This window comes from Barbus barbus, assembly GCF_936440315.1.
Source record: "Barbus barbus genome assembly, chromosome: 21".
Taxonomy (NCBI): Eukaryota; Metazoa; Chordata; class Actinopteri; order Cypriniformes; family Cyprinidae; genus Barbus; species Barbus barbus.
In genome coordinates, this window is record NC_136749.1 from 7,263,864 (window position 1) to 7,280,408 (window position 16,545).

Here is a 16,545-nt window from a genome sequence, read left to right on the forward strand (position 1 = left end):
CACTCGTCTCCTTCGCTCTGGTTAAATAGCAAAAGTGAAGTGAATAGAAAGATGACTGCTCTGGTTGTTAAAGAACACAGCAGGAGCGCTATCTGTAGGGATCTATGATCTCCGCGATGCAGAGAACGCGCACGGAATCCAGTCATAAAAACGGAATTTACAGTTTAACGCGGAATGTCACGGAATTTGTCAAAGTTTGGATGAATTAATCAAAAGTAGGTCATTACACTTAAATCAAATCGCGATATGGACTAGTATCTGTAAATATTAAGCTGCAAAAGTCGATTGAAATATGAATCCTGCATGTTCTGCGCGTCTCTGTGTGAATGTGCTGCACGTGCGGTTGTTTACTAATTTGGCGCTCGCGGTGATTTCAGCGTCTGCCGTCTCAATGAGGACATAAATACATCAACAATATCTCCAGAACTGATCTGAAAGGCACTTTACGAGCATTTTACCATTTAATTTGAGTAAAACAAGCGTCATATCATACACAGAACTTTAAAGGTATTCACGGCAACCCGTCAAAATAAAAGTCCGGTTTAACTTAGCCTATTAAAGACCGTGTGCCAGAAATAGGCATAATACTACTACTTACTACTACTGTTAATTTTTTTTAAGAAATAATCACAAAATATTTTAATTTTAATAGTAAATCCCCTTCATTTGCCAAAAATGTAAATGTTTAATTTTCATTCATTCAAATATAAATTAATTAAAATTGTTTTATGCCTTCATCTGATATCCAGTAAAATTGAAATACACAACACAGAATTTCTGAGGGGGAAAACACATTTCATAAGGCTACTGTAAGAATAAATAAAAATTGTTTGTATGCATTCAAATAATAGACATGCTAAAACACAGAATTTGGTAACAATTAAACATAAGGCAGGGCTCCAAACTGCGACTAAAATGGTCGCATTTGCGACCAAAAATATTAATTTGCGAGTGAAGTTTTTGCTGAGGTCGCCACTGGCGACTATATATAATTGGCATGAAAGGACTTTTTTCCCGATTGTTTTGCGCTCACATCTTTTGTTATGTTCACGTATTAAACTTACATAAGACGATGCGCATCAACGTTTTACTGGAAAAGAGTTTCAAACAGTCCTCGTCTCTGCCGCACACAGCTGAAAGGGCCTGTTTACACCTGGTCACTTCATGCATTTTCTCTGATCAGATATCTATATGATTTGTTAAAACGTTTCCCCATTTACACTTGGCCACATAAATGTGTCTTCGCAAAACGGATATAAATCCGTTCTTCAATTCCCGCTTCATATGCAAATATAACGGAGTTCACGTCAATGAAAGCAATGGATAATTTTATTAATTATCAGCTAATTTCAATATCAGAGACCGCAACAAGAGAGCGCGCGGCATCAGCACTGGAAAGATAGGCTAGTCTCGCTACTTTTAATGAAGAAGATTGTGTGTTGAGCGTCTGCGACTTTCAGGTTCATTCAGTTTGCGCGTCAGAAATACTCCGCTACTCATCCGCGGTGATGCTTGTTGCATTGCGCTGTCATATCTGACTATAACATGCCATATAGCCTATAAAACGCTCTCACACGTCTATTATTTTAATATTATGGGAGGAGTAAAATTACCATATGTGGTTTCAACAACCAGATGCATTTACACTTGTCCGGTTTCGCCCAGACCACCTCCTGAAGTGGTTCGAGCGATTGGATTTATATCCGTCTCGAATGCATTTCGGACGGCATTTACACCTGATCTTTTCAGGATCAGATAGCTATCCGATCAGGAAAAAATGCATGAAGTGACCAGGTGTAAACAGCCCCAAAGTGCAAGTGCAGAAAAGCCGTGTCTATTTCGTGAACAAACTTCAACAAACTTCAACAGGTAAAGCTGTCAGCTCTGTGGATACTGGCAATATCGTCAACAATTCTCATTTATAATTATTACTAATATGGCTTCTTCTTATCGAGATCTTAGTCTATATGCTGTGTTCTGTTAATGCATGGACTTCCTGTTATTTGAAGCGCACTTGCCATCCAGTAATCGCAAAAAGCTTTGTGCTGTCTTACTTTTTAATAAACAAAGTATCAGCTTTAAAATGCTACGAAATTCAAATGATGCGGTTTGGGTGCTCTTTAATGCGGACCACAAGCGCACACTTTCGGTAATATAAACACCAGTACCCCGCGTCCACACGGTCCGTGTATGCGTCCGGATCGCGCGAGCGGAGAGTATCGCACTTAATGCTCAGGCGCGATCTCTTTAGCACCTCAGTTAAAGCAGCAAGTGAACCCATTATATATTTCAATTTACTACTATAGTATGAAATGAACACGATTAAAAGGTAGGCAATAAGAAAGCCTATAGTACAACTTACTGAAATGTTTTATGTAAAAGCTCATTCAGTGTTTCAAACTGAGGAAATGTATAAAGCTTGTAAACATTGCATTGTAATACATTTACCTCAGATTAACCACTCAGTGTCCATAAACTCATCAGTCAGCTAGAAAAATAACTATAAAGAGGAGCGTTTTGCTATATTTATGCGCTGTTGCATATTAATATTTTTACTTATTCTGTTGTACATGATTCAACTCCTCCTATAAAATTGCATTTTATTAATGAAGAAAAACAGACTGAATGTGTGAAAGACGTAACAACATTTATAGGATGCACTGCACTCAGTTGCCAAGTGATGCTTATGGTCCATGATATTGGTACAGATTCTGTGTAACAAACAATTCTTTGTGACTGTATATTTCAAGTTGTAAAAGACATTTAATTCACACTTTAAGTGAACCTTAGTCCCCCGGTCGACCTGATCATCTACAAGATGGATTAAAATGCTGATAAAGCCTAGAAAAGATAAGACATAAACACATGACAAAATGATTGAAATGTTAAAATAGGGGGGAAAAATAAAATGATAATAATAAAATAAACCACTTTTATTCTGTGGCACCTAAAAAAATAATTTGGCGCCTAAGTTTTTCTTTTATAGGAGCCAATGGCTCCTTACTCGATTTTTTTGTCTGGAGCCCTGTAAGGTGAGAAAAAAATTAAACCTTTCATACGGCCCTAAACGTGTCATTTTTGTTACACTTTTAATAAATTAAATGTTAAATTGTATAATTTTCATGATTTTAATGAATTAGACATGCTTTTAGATTAATAGCATTTAATTTGACCATTAAGAAAAAAAGAGTCCAGAAAAATGTAAACGGAAAAAAACGGAATCCAGAAAAATTAAAATGGAAAAAATTGAATGTAGAAAAAAATAAAACTGATTTCATAGGGCCCTATATCTGGAAATATTTTGGTTATGAAGCAAATGAGAATATCAACAAATAGAACTTTGGATTTTAATTAGTACATGTATTAGTAAACGTTAGTTTCAATTAACATTTAACTAAGATTAATAAAAGATTAATAAATAAATCAACAAATGCAGTACCTCAAGACATTTTTTTGTTCATGTAAAATATACCGCATGTTCTCGACTTGTTACATTTATCTTTAAATTAAAAAAATTACCCCCTTAATATTGTGGCAGTTTTTTTCTCCATGGTATCGAAAATGGTATCGAATATCGATATTTTTCAAAGTATCGTATCGAAGTTAGAAATTCCAGTATCGTGACAACACTACTCCCCATAGTGTTGATGTATATGAGAATGAGAAAAAGAACAAAGTCTAACTTGAGTCCTTTTGAAATTTTGTTTGGCAGGCCAACTTCCATCGGAGTAGGACCAGAACCACGACCACTGCCCTCTACATCCTTGTGTGAAAATGACATGCTAAACTACTGTTGAAATTTGTTCCTCTCTTAGATATATCAGCAGGTCAAGGAAGCTGTGCCCAAGCCAGCTGAAGGAGTCTTGCATGATGACAAAAAAAAAAGTCAAAATATATTTATATTTAATATGCACATAATGTATAAATTATAGTACTGTTTTTATTTATGATCAAATAAATGCAGTTTTATTGGTGGACATAAGAGACTTAAATAAAAACATAAATAACTGACCAAAAACTTTAATAACACAAGAGATTCAAATATTCATTAATTTATTCTAATAAAATTAAAGAAGTTCTTAATAATATTAATGTAAATAGTAATTTTTTCCTCTGGTGATTTGTATTGTATACTTAGAATGCAATGCACAGTGACGTAGACTCCCAGTCTCTATACCCAATCTAGACGCTCTCACACCGTGTCTACAGTGGACGTGACAAAGTGACTGTTAAAAATCATTTGAACTTTGTGTCAGTACGTCATAAATAGAACGAGGCATCAGTTTACTGTCAGGGATTTGTTGTGTCGCGCTGCGCCACTTCCAGTGTAGACAACATCATATAGATTCTATTGTAGTTTGTTGCACTGTCCGGTGTAGACATGGTGCTAGAACTCTTATTAAATATCGTTACATATGATGCATGTATGATGCCATCCATAATTGATAGAACGTTTCTATTTCAGAGACTGAAAATCATCAATAAACCAAAAGGTAATTATAACTTATTTCAAGAATAATAATAAGAATAACAAGAATAAATAGAAATGCATCTGTGACTTAATATTGCTTATTTTTAAGTGGGTTGAAAGTTCTCATTAAACACATTGCTTTCTTCTCATCTTTGTACATTTTCAGATGATGTGCATATTTATGAATAAAAAAAATTTACTTTATCTTTAACTTTTTAACACCTTAATATTGGTTGTCTTTCTCTTTTTTTAGTTTGGCTTAGCTCCAACCCCAATTAAGCAGACCTGAGCAGTTGATCAAATATCACCAGAAACTGCAGAATTTTGGTCCTCCATGCCCAGGACTGGACACCAGTGTTGTAAGTCATCAATCTAGAAGTCATCCTGCCTCTCTGAATTGTCACATTCAGAATATATTGCTGGAGATCTCAACATTGTCTCTCAAGATCCACTTACATGCAGAGTTTTGCTCCAACCTAGAGCAGTGCACCTGGACAAACTAATCCAGTTTTTCTATCCAGTTAACTATAAAGTCACAAACAGGTGAGCGTGATCAGGTGTAGACCTAAACTCTGGGTGTGAATCAATCAGGTCAAATCACTAGCCAGTTTGGCGGGTTACTTTTTGAAAATTATGTTCACTCAATGTCTTGGGGAAATTCATGCAAGCCAAATCTGTGCATGTTTAGCGCAAATACTGAACTCGTGAGACATGATGACATTATCAAGTATATTGCAAAAACCAAATAAAACACACCTACAGTATTTGCACTCTGTAGGCTACAACTACATGATGAAGTCTGGTTTGACTAGCTTAGTATGCGAGCGCATTTAATGCTAGAGTGCGTTCTTTCACTGCATGATTCAGTCTATTAATATGAATGACCACAATTCAAGATAAGTAGTGTTGTCAAAAATATCGATTTTTCGATAAATATCGATACTGAAATATCGGAACGGTACCAATATTAATTTCCCGAAGTATCGATACACCGATACTAGCCGAGCTGTCACTTTCACTTCTCTCCAAAGGCGCGTGGACAAGCACCACACGTGACCGGACTCGTCTCCTTCGCTCTGGTTAAATAGCAAAAGTGAAGTGAATAGTAAGATGACTGCTCTGGTTGTTAAAGAACACAGCAGGAGCGCTATCTGTAGGGATCTATGATCACCGCGATGCAGAGAATGCGCAGTATCGATATTTATCGAAATATCGATTATTTTTGACAACACTACAGGCTACTTTTAGTTTTAAATGTTGTACAAGGCATGTATATTATTATACCATATATAAACATAAATATGATAAACTATGATATCCCTTATGAAAATTAAAGTTGGTTTTACTATTGTAAAAGTGTGGTAACCATGTTTTTTTTGCAGGTTACCATTTCAATATAGTATTTCAATATTTCAATTTTGGTACATTTACATAGCTGAATCACAATAAAGCTTACCTGAACTTAAACTAGTTTGATTATAGTAGCCTATTTGTATAATTAGATTAGCCTACTCCTTTCAGTAGGTTGTCTATGTGTAGTTTTATACTTGTTTAAACTTTTACTGCAGAGGTAGCCTACAGCATTTCTCTCCACTGTAGGCTATGTTTCAACATATATAGCAGAAAGACAATAAATCTTACTTGACCTAACGTAAAAATAAAATTCAAAATGCTTTCATTTTTGGAACACAATATTGTCGCCATCCACTATACATTTGCATTTTAGTATTACAATATATTGTGACACGATATATTGTTATACCCCTGCATTGTTTTGAATGTTGAACAATTGTATCAATATATATGTACAGGTGCTGGTCATAAAATTAGAATATCATGAAAAAGTTTATTTATTTCAGTAATACCATTCAAAAAGTGAAACTTGTATATTAGATTCATTCATTACACACAGACTGATATATTTCAAATGTTTATTTCCTTTAATTTTGATGATTATAACTGACAACTAATGAAAGTCCCAAATTCAGTCATCTCAGAAAATTTGAATATTGTGAAAATGTTCAATATTGAAGACACCTGGTGCCACACTCTAATCAGCTAATTAACTCAAAACACCAGCAAATGCCTTTAAATGGTCTCTCAGTCTAGTTCTGTAGGCTACACAATCATAGGGAAGACTGCTGACTTGACAGTTGTCCAAAAGACGACCATTGACACCTTGCACAAGGAGGGCAAGACACAAAAGGTCATTGCTAAAGAGGCTGGCTGTTCACAGAGCTCTGTGTCCAAGCACATTAATAGAGAGGCGAAGGGAACGACAAGATGTGGTAGAAAAACAAAGTGTACATGCAATAGGGATATCCGCACCCTGGAGAGGATTGTGAAACAAAACCCATTCAAAAATGTGGGGGAGATTCACAAAGAGCGGACTGCAGCTGGAGTCAGTGCTTCAAGAACCAAGAACCAGTTTCAGCTGTCGTATTCCTTGTGTCAAACCACTCTTGAACAAGAGACAGCGTCAGAAGCGTCTTGCCTGGGCTAAAGACAAAAAGGACTGGACTGCTGCTGAGTGGTCCAAAGTTATGTTCTCTGATGAAAGTAAATTTTGCATTTCCTTCGGAAATCAAGGTCCCAGAGTCTGGAGGAAGAGAGGAGAGGCACATAATCCATGTTGCTTGAGGTCCAGTGTAAAGTTTCCACAGTCATTGATGGTTTGGGGTGCCATGTCATCTGCTGGTGTTGGTCCATTGTGTTTTCTGAGGTCCAAGGTCAACGCAGCCGTCTACCAGGAAGTTTTAGAGCACTTCATTCTTCCTGCTGCTGACCAACTTTATGGAGATGCAGATTTCATTTTCCAACAGGACTTGGCACCTGCACACACTGCCAAAGCTACCAGCACCTGGTTTAAGGACCATGGTATCCCTGTTCTTGATTGGCCAGCAAATTCGCCTGACCTTAACCCCATAGAAAACCTATGGGGTATTGTGAAGAGGAAGATGCAATACGCCAGACCCAACAATTCAGAAGAGCTGAAGGCCACTATCAGAGCAACATGGGCTCTCATAACACCTGAGCAGTGCCACAGACTGATCGACTCCATGCCACGCCGCATTGCTGCAGTAATCCAGGCCAAAGGAGCCCCAACTAAATATTGAGTGCTGTACATGCTCATACTTTTCAGTTGGCCAACATTTCTAAAAATAATTTTTTTTGCATTGGTCTAATTTTCTGAGATACTGAATTTGGGACTTTCATTTGTTGTCAGTTATAATCATCAAAATGAAAGGAAATAAACATTTGAAATATATCAGTCTGTGTGTAATGAATGAATCTAATATACAAGTTTCACTTTTTGAATGGTATTATTGAAATAAATCAACTTCATGATATTCAAATTTTATGACCAGCACCTGTATATTCTATATCCCGCAATCCAGCAGAGGATAAGTATGGAGAATGGATCAGATTGTATAGGGAAAGACTACCTAGTTAAATGTTTAGCCATGTCACCTCTGATTTTTGAACTAATCAATCATGTTAACAACTTTACAGCACTTGTTGTGAATTTCACTGACACTGTAGTAGGGTCACTTTGTGAAAACATCTAAATGGTTAATTATAGATATAGTAAGACAGAAACTCACCTGTTCCCTACTCATATTGGTCTGAAAAGGTAAAGAGGTGTTTCAGGTCTCGGGAGACTAGCGTAAATTGATCTACAGCGCCATCTGCTGTTTTGAAAAAGAAAGTTGCTCAATTGCACATGTGAGAAAATCTGCCCGCACTGGTGTGAGGAAATCAGCCTGTCGCATTTGTGAGAAAATCAAGCCAAGTTTCCTCATAAAAAGGCAAATGAGTCTCACAGTTGTAACACACAATGCATATATTTATCCATACCTCCGCATTTTCTCTCAAATAGAGTTTTGTATTCACTTTGCATTTGTTTGAAAGTCGAGTTTTTCTTTGCAAAGCAGATTGTTTATTTGCAAAACACTGGATTTGTTTGATGAATATTGGCACAAAAATCGCTCCATAAGTGTCTGCCACGACACTTCACTGCCATACGTGATTTACGTCACGTCTCGTCAGCGTCTTAAATTTAATGGAATACATAGTGGAATTAATTAATAAAAAAAAAAAATTTTAAAAGACGTTGAATGAGACGAGTGCATGCAGCAAAGTTACATTTTTGGACCTTTTCAAATGCTATAGCTAGAGACGCTTTCTTCTTGCGGTTTCGCTTCATTGCACTACACAAACTGTACATTACATAATTGCACCCACCCTGTTTAAGAAAAGTCTGATCAAAGCTATCACCACCAAATTAATGCATCCCAGCGTATTTTCATGGCAGTTAACACAGATGCAATGTGCATGACAGATTAGCAGGACAGGCTAAGATCGATTGCTGTGTTTGTCTCCTCAAAACAGCCAATAAATGCACATACAAACATATAAAACTACAATTATAATTTAGAAATTGGATTCACCTGAAAATACACCACGACTCGATGTGTCTGAGTGATTTCTTGTAGAGTCGCAGGACCTTCTGATGGTGGGTCAAGTAGGCAGCCGCCATCTTTCCCTCTGAGTCACTTGTGCTTTGCGAGTTCGGGAACTTCCGAATCTTTTGTTTCGAATCAATGCTTCGGACAGATTTAAGTGAACCCTTGAACCAGTATATAGGCGTATGTGTTTACACAAAAAATATTTATTCCTAATTTTATGCATTTGAATTGCAATAATAGTAGTAATAATAATAACAGTAAAGTGTAGGTCGTACATGAAACAGGCAAGAAACAGTTAAGATTTCTGAACTCAAAAAACGGCATAGTTTAGATTTTATTTAAATAATAATATGCATTCAAAACGCATTAATTCAAACTGCTTAGAAGCAGCATAAATTGGTTAATTGTGGGAACAATTAATTTTTTTTCAGTTAAAAATGCGAATTCGTTTAGTAAAAATGTATGAGATTGAAGCAAATTTGATATACTGGTGACAGATGCAGAACCCTAAATACACATAAATTGTGTATTTAAAACAGTCAGTTTATTAGTTATTTTATACAAATATATATATATTATATTATGCATAGATATTATATATTATGCAGATGTAATACATTATAACTTATTTTACACAAATAAAAGACTGCATATTATACAGATATATCTCTCTAGCACTCTCATTTTCTATTTTATGTATTTGTTTTCTTAAAAATAAATAAATACACACTTGACCCTCTAAGACTTGCACTCTCTATTCGTTTTCTAACTGCTTGTTTTCTTTCTGTACACACACACACACACACACACACACACGTTTGTTTTGGTGAAAAGTGAGGATCGACATCCCATAGGCGTAATGGTTTTTATACTGTACGTGCTATTGCCCTACACCTAAACTTAGCCCTGACAGGAGACTGTGCATTTCAACTTTCCCCCCCAAAAACCCCACTCTGTATGATTTTTGAAAAGTGGGGACATGGGTCAATGTCCTGAAAAGTCACCTTCACCTTGTAATACCTGTGTCATACCTGTGTCATTATACAAATTTATGTCCTCATTTGTCACAAAAAACGCACGCACACACACACACCCACACATATATAACAAAAAAAACTTGCTACGTTGATAAATCTTGCTAAACCTAGGCTAACTATCATAGCACATATTATTGGTTTAAACTGTAAATGGTAATGAAAATAATTGTAATGATTTTGTGGAACGTCAATAAACATGCTGTGTTCTCGTTGCATTTACACTTCAACCTGCAGATGTCCTCAGCGTGCAGAGTTTCAAAACACTGAATCATTTAAAGCAATCGGTTCAATTGATTCTACGTTTTGAGAGTCATGAAGAGTCCACGAAAGTCACCTTCACAGGAACACAGACATTGTTGCTTTCCATTTTTTTATGTCCCTCCCTCACTAGTTCCCTTTATGCACCGTTCTGCAGGTCTATAAAACACAAACGAAAATAACAATACAATTAAAAGTGATTGTGTAATTGTTATTTTCGTTTGTGTTTTATAGGCCTCCTGTGGTACTGCAGCAGTACTACATACATTTACCACAACAAATGAGAAAAGCTAAATATGACAGGATTACCACAGCACTTTCTGTTGTACAGTATCACAAGAATTTACCATTAGATGCTGTATGTAGTTTTTCTGTTGTTTTTGTGTGGTAATTCCAACACAAGCTAAATATGACAGGATTGCCATAGCACTTTCTATGTAGCATGAATTGACCACATAAAATACAATGTGTGGTATTTGTATTGTATTTGTATTGTTTTGTGTGATATTTGGCAAAATATATGATGCAGGTGAGTTTAGTATGTGAAATAAAGTAATTTGATATTTTTAAGGCTACTATAAGATCTGAATTAATATGATAAAAATGCTAAGCTGTAATATGTAAAAATGCCAGCTGCTAAAGTATTTTACAATATAAACAACTGTCTGATCTCACTTTATCATAATTGGAAATTTTATTAAACTACAAATTCATTCCCTAGCACAGATAATACATTCTCACAAAAATGTAAATGTAAATGTAAATTTAATTTATGATAAATGTGTTATATTGTAACTATAACAGCTATAATGTAATGACAACATCAATATTTCTAAGATATGAAATACAGTCCAGTATGTGTTGTGTGTGTTATATACAGTGGTGTGAAAAAGTGTTGGCCCCCTTCCTGATTTTTTATTTTTTTGCATGTTTGTCACACTTTAATGTTTCAGATCATCAAACAAATTTAAATATTAATCAAAGATAACACAAGTAAACACAACATGCAGTTTTTAAACGAAGGTAATGCAGGCATTCCAAAACTTTTTGTCATCTAAACCTTATTCCCCAAATATATTTGCTTTAAGTACCTCTGAGATTTTAAAATAAATATTTCAATAATTAAGTATCACATTTGCATGTTCATGGTTTCTTTGATGTTGATTAATGATCACATGGCATGCAGGTAAATAAAAATATTTAATCTTTTTTAGTAAGTGTTTTATTTAAAACAAAGACTATAGAAACACAAAGACTGTTCACTCCTATGAATGGGAGAAACTGCAACACGCAATATGGAGGAATAGTACCACCTTTCAAATGAAAGAGTCAAATTTCCCAAAGAAACCTGACTAGACCTGCCAATCCACATGCATAGTATAAGCAGGTTATGATTCTGCATGCGCATTGCCTGGTCTAGCCTGAAAAATAAGCTTTTTAAACGCTATTTGAGTATAAGAAACAACATTCATGGGGCAATTAATTTCAGATTTTTGTTGCTGATTTGACATAATGTGAGTTCAGCGAGCAGTTTTTGAGATTTCAGGATTCCCCTGTTCATTAAGATTGTCTTGTATGAGCTGACTGAAGGCGTTGCAAATATGGCCGCCAAGTGAAGAGACTTTCCTCGAAAGGGAGTTCAAATAAAAAAAAAAAAAATTAAATAAAAAAAAGGGAGTTTGTTTTAAAATGATTTATTTTAATTTATTTTTTTATGATTTAATTAATTGTCAGCTTTTCATTAAACTCACAACCCACCTGCAGTTCCTTTACGAACCCTAGTTTGGGAAACTGTAATATAATGTTTAATGCACTTGAAATTACAATGAATGGAACAAGTTTTCTTACTCTTTGCATTTTTTACATCATTATGGTACAAGATAATGTTATTTAAATCAATGTGATAAACGAGTTAAATCAAAAGTAATCTAAAAGTAATCTCAAAGTAATCTGATTATATTACCTAAAATGTGTAATGTAACAGATTACGTTACTGACTACAATTTGTGTCATGTAATCTGGAATCAGTAACGGATTACAATTTGTAAGTAATCTACCCAGCTCTGATCACACCTGAGTTCAGTTTCTCTAGCCACACCCAGGCCTGATTACTGCCACACCTGTTCGCAATCAAGAAATCACTTAAATAGGACCTGCCTGACGAAGTGAAGTAGACCAAAAGATCATCAAAAGCTACACATCATGTTGAGATCCAAAGAAATTCAGGAACAAATGAGAAAGAAAGTAATTGAGATCTGTCAGTCTGCAAAAGGTTATAAAGCCATTTCTAAAGCTTTGGGACTCCAGCGAACCACAGTGAGAGCCATTATCCATAAATGGCGAAAACATGGAACAGTGGTGAACCTTCCCAAGAGTGGCCGGCTGACAAAAATTACCCCAAGAGCGCAGCGACGACTCATCCAAGAGGTCACAAAAGACCCCACAACAACATCTAAAGAACTGCAGGCCTCACTTGCCTCAAGTTAAGTTCATGACTTCACCATAAGAAAGAGACTGGGCAAAAATGGCCTGCATGGCAGAGTTCCAAGACGAAAACCGCTGCTGTGCAAAAAGAACATAAAGGCTCGTCTTAGTTTTGCCAGAAAACATCTTGATGATCCCCAAGACTTTTGGGAAAATACTCTGTGGACTGACGAGACAAAAGTTGAACTTTTTGGAAGGTGTGTGTCCCATTACATCTGGTGTAAAAGTAACACAGCATTTCAGAAAAAGAACATCATACCAACAGTCAAATATGGTGGTAGTAGTGTGATGGTCTGGGGCTGTTTTGCTGCTTCAGGACCTGGAAGACTTGCTGTGATAAATGGAACCATGAATTCAGCTGTCTACCAAAAAATCCTGAAGGACAATGTCCAGCCATCTGTTTGTGACCTCAAGCTGAAGCGAACTTGGGTTCTGCAATGGGACAATGATCCAAAAAACACCAGCAAATCCACCTCTGAATGGCTGAAGAAAAACAAAATGAAGACATTGGAGTGGCCTAGTCAAAGTCCTGACCTGAATCCTATTGAGATGCTGTGGCATGACCTTAAAAAGGCGGTTCATGCTCGAAAACCCTCCAATGTGGCTGAATTACAACAATTCAGCCAAGATGAGTGGGACAAAATTCCTCCACAGCGCTGTAACAGACTCATTGCAAGTTATCGCAAACCCTTGATTGCAGTTGTTGCTGCTAAGGGTGGCCCAACCAGTTATTAGGTTTAGGGGACAAGCACTTTTTCACACAGGACCATGTGGGTTTGGATTTTGTTTTCCCTTCATAATAAAAAACTTCATTCAAAAACTGCATGTTGTGTTTACTTGTGTTATCTTTGATTAATATTTAAATTTGTTTGATGATCTGAAACATTAAAGTGTGACAAACATGCAAAAAAATTTAAAATCAGGAAGGGGCCAACACTTTTTCACACCACTGTACAGTGCTGGGGGTAACGCATTACAAGTAACGAGAGTTACATAATCAGATTACTTTTTTCAAGTAACTAGTAAAATAACACATTACTTTTTAATTTACAAGAAAATATCTGAGTTACTTTTTCAAATAAGTAACGCCAGTTATTTTTTTCCCATTTATTGAGTGACAGCTCTTCTGTCTCCATGTTGAGACAAATTGGGAGTAAGATGTTATTGTAGTTCTAGAATAAATGTGCACATGCATTAATTCATCTCACTTGCAAAAAAAAAACAGATTTAGTATTCCTCAAAATGAATAAAAACGGTGAAATGCAACTCAGAATATGATGCAAACCTGCAATAATTAAATGTTAAATAACACAAATATCCTTTATGTATTTAATCCCATTTTATTAACCAATGTCTTTTCTGCTGACCTTCAGTGATCCAATTCAACCATACTAATAAGCAAAAATTACTCTAGATAAACATTTGAGCTTCTTTTTTTTATTGCTGAAGTGTGTTGAACTTCTACATTCTATTGCACAGACGTGAATTCACTTTCCATTCAGCCTGAGAGGCGTATTCATTTCACTTTTGGTGTGAAAGGGCTTTTACGTTTGCCAAAAAATATAACTTTTTTATATTAAAATCAAACAAGCAAGCCCTGGCCAGATTTAAAAAGTAACGCAAAAGTAATGCAACACATTAATTTCCATAAAAAGTAACTAAGTAACGCAATTAGTTACTTTTTTTAGGTAGTAACGCAATATTGTAATGCATTACTTTTAAAAGTTACTTTCCCCAACACTGGTTTTATATATATATATATATATATATATATATGGTACACAAAATAATCAATTATTATAATTATACACATTAACATAATAACATTAATAATTATATTATGCACATAGGCATTTACGCTTGCGTTGCTTGCTGCCCATTTCCATGACAATGGCGACTCTCAGACTTTGGCACACTTTTGGATTTTGAACTGTGACATCAAGCCTTTATCAACCGCCAACCAGACCAGACAGTTACAAACCAGACAGTTTGTAAAATGTTGCGTTTCTGATTATTTTATTTTTTTCAAAGAAAACATAGTCGAAACAGGTCTATCGAGTTACACTGAAGACACACACATTCACGACGAAACATTTAGAATGGTATTTCTCCGAGGAAGTAATCTTCAACTTGCCCGCTGTGTGAAACCAGATGTCTCACTTCATCGCCAGAATCGTGTATTTTGCTGGTGAGTAGATTGTTACGTGCTTCTGCTGTACTTTTATGTGCATATGTTATGCTAACTGTGTTGTATTTGTCAGTTTAATTTTCCACGCGAGCTCATACCACTCTATTTAGATGAGATAGTAACAAGTAGGCCTATCAATATACACGAAACTTGATTTAGACAGACTGGAAATAACATATAACTCTTCATGGGAAGTCGTGGCCTAATGGTTAGAGAGTGACATAATGACCAGCTGGTACAAAAACATGTGCGGTGAAACCGGCATCAGCTTTCTGTTATTAAGCGAGGTGCTCTGTGTGTATCTGTCAGATATTTTTCTGTTGTGAGTCTTATTTAGTGTTGTTTGTCCAAACCACTGTTATAAGCTCCCTGATATCTTCTTGCATACAGCTATGACCTCGCAGTGCAGGCTGTGTGTTCCTCCCTTCAAGCATACATCTCTGCAGGTGACATACACAGCTTGTGCGCGTTCTCGAGGGAGTCGGCTGTTCGCATCGTGGACGTTTTCCAATGCACGTGCTTCGCTCCCGGAAGGCTCTCTTTCATGAGAGAGGAGCCTTCACCAGCTTTCCCCGCGGTGCTGGTGCCGCTGCCGCCGAGGCGGAGCGGTGCCGGCGCTCGTGGGGTTTGCAAGTGGATCTGTTGGAGGGAATGGAGACGGGTGGGTCCCTATCTCCTTCCCCACCCATCAAGCCGCTCCCCAGGATCGGAAGCCCGCTCTGCGGACACTTCCCCCCGGGGCGCGGACTCTGCACTTTGCGTTTCATCCTCCGAGGAGGGTGAATGTGAGAGTGCCGAGGCTCCGCCCCTTCAGTCGCCCCGGTATAAGGAGCTGTTGGAGGTAATGACTCGTGCTGAGGCCAAGTTAAAGATCGACTGGCCGGCCGAGGAGCAAGCTGAGCTACAGACAAGCAGACTTGATGAACACTTTCTGCGAGCGAAGAGATCACCTCCAACACAGAGCCTGCCGTTCTTCCCCGATCTCCACACTGAGGTGTCAAGATCGTGGGTAAGACCTTTTTCCGGTGTGTGTTCCGACCTTTTACGAAGTGTGTGGATGCTGCGTTAGCTCCGTTGCGGCTACAAGGCATCCGCATACTCAATTACATCGATCATTGGTTGACTCTTGCTCAATCAGAGCAGATGGCGGCTCAACATCGAGATGTTGTTCTCGCTCACATAAAAGTGTTAGGGTTAAGACTGACCGCCAAGAAGAGTGTGCTTTCTCCATTACAGAGAACCACTTATCTTGGTGTGGTGTGGGATTCGACCACGATGCAGGCACGTATGTTCCTTGCTCGAATCGAGTCGATCCTCATGGCAGTCAGAAGAGTGAAAGGAGGCCAGTCACTCACTGTCAAGCAGTTTCAGAGACTGCTGGTTCTGATGGCAGCTGCATCCAATGTGATGCCTATTGGCCTGCTGCACATGCGACCCCTACAGTGGTGGCTCAAGACCAAGGGGTTCTCCCCTAGGGGTAACCCGCTTCGCATGATCAAGGTCACACGGCGGTGCCTTAGAACCGCTGAGAGCAGTTTACATCCCTAGGCATCTCAATGTGGGAGCAGACATCCTGTCGAGGCAGGGGCGAGGCCCAGGGAATGGATGCTTCACAAGCAGATTTGGACAGTGTTTGGC

General features: G+C 37.3%; 1 protein-coding gene across 1 annotated transcript in view; it reads right to left on the bottom strand.

Annotated features, from left to right (window-relative positions):
- Positions 1-9,046, bottom strand: part of LOC306887877 (NADH dehydrogenase [ubiquinone] 1 beta subcomplex subunit 9-like) — a 53,163-nt gene extending 44,117 nt beyond the window's left edge. Inside the window, exon 1 of the mRNA XM_079445881.1 lies at positions 8,923-9,046. Within this exon, the coding sequence (XP_079302007.1) occupies positions 8,923-9,011 (89 nt within the window). The 5' untranslated portion in view covers positions 9,012-9,046. The remainder of the gene's footprint in view (positions 1-8,922) is intronic.
- Between the last annotated feature and the right edge of the window lie 7,499 nt (positions 9,047-16,545).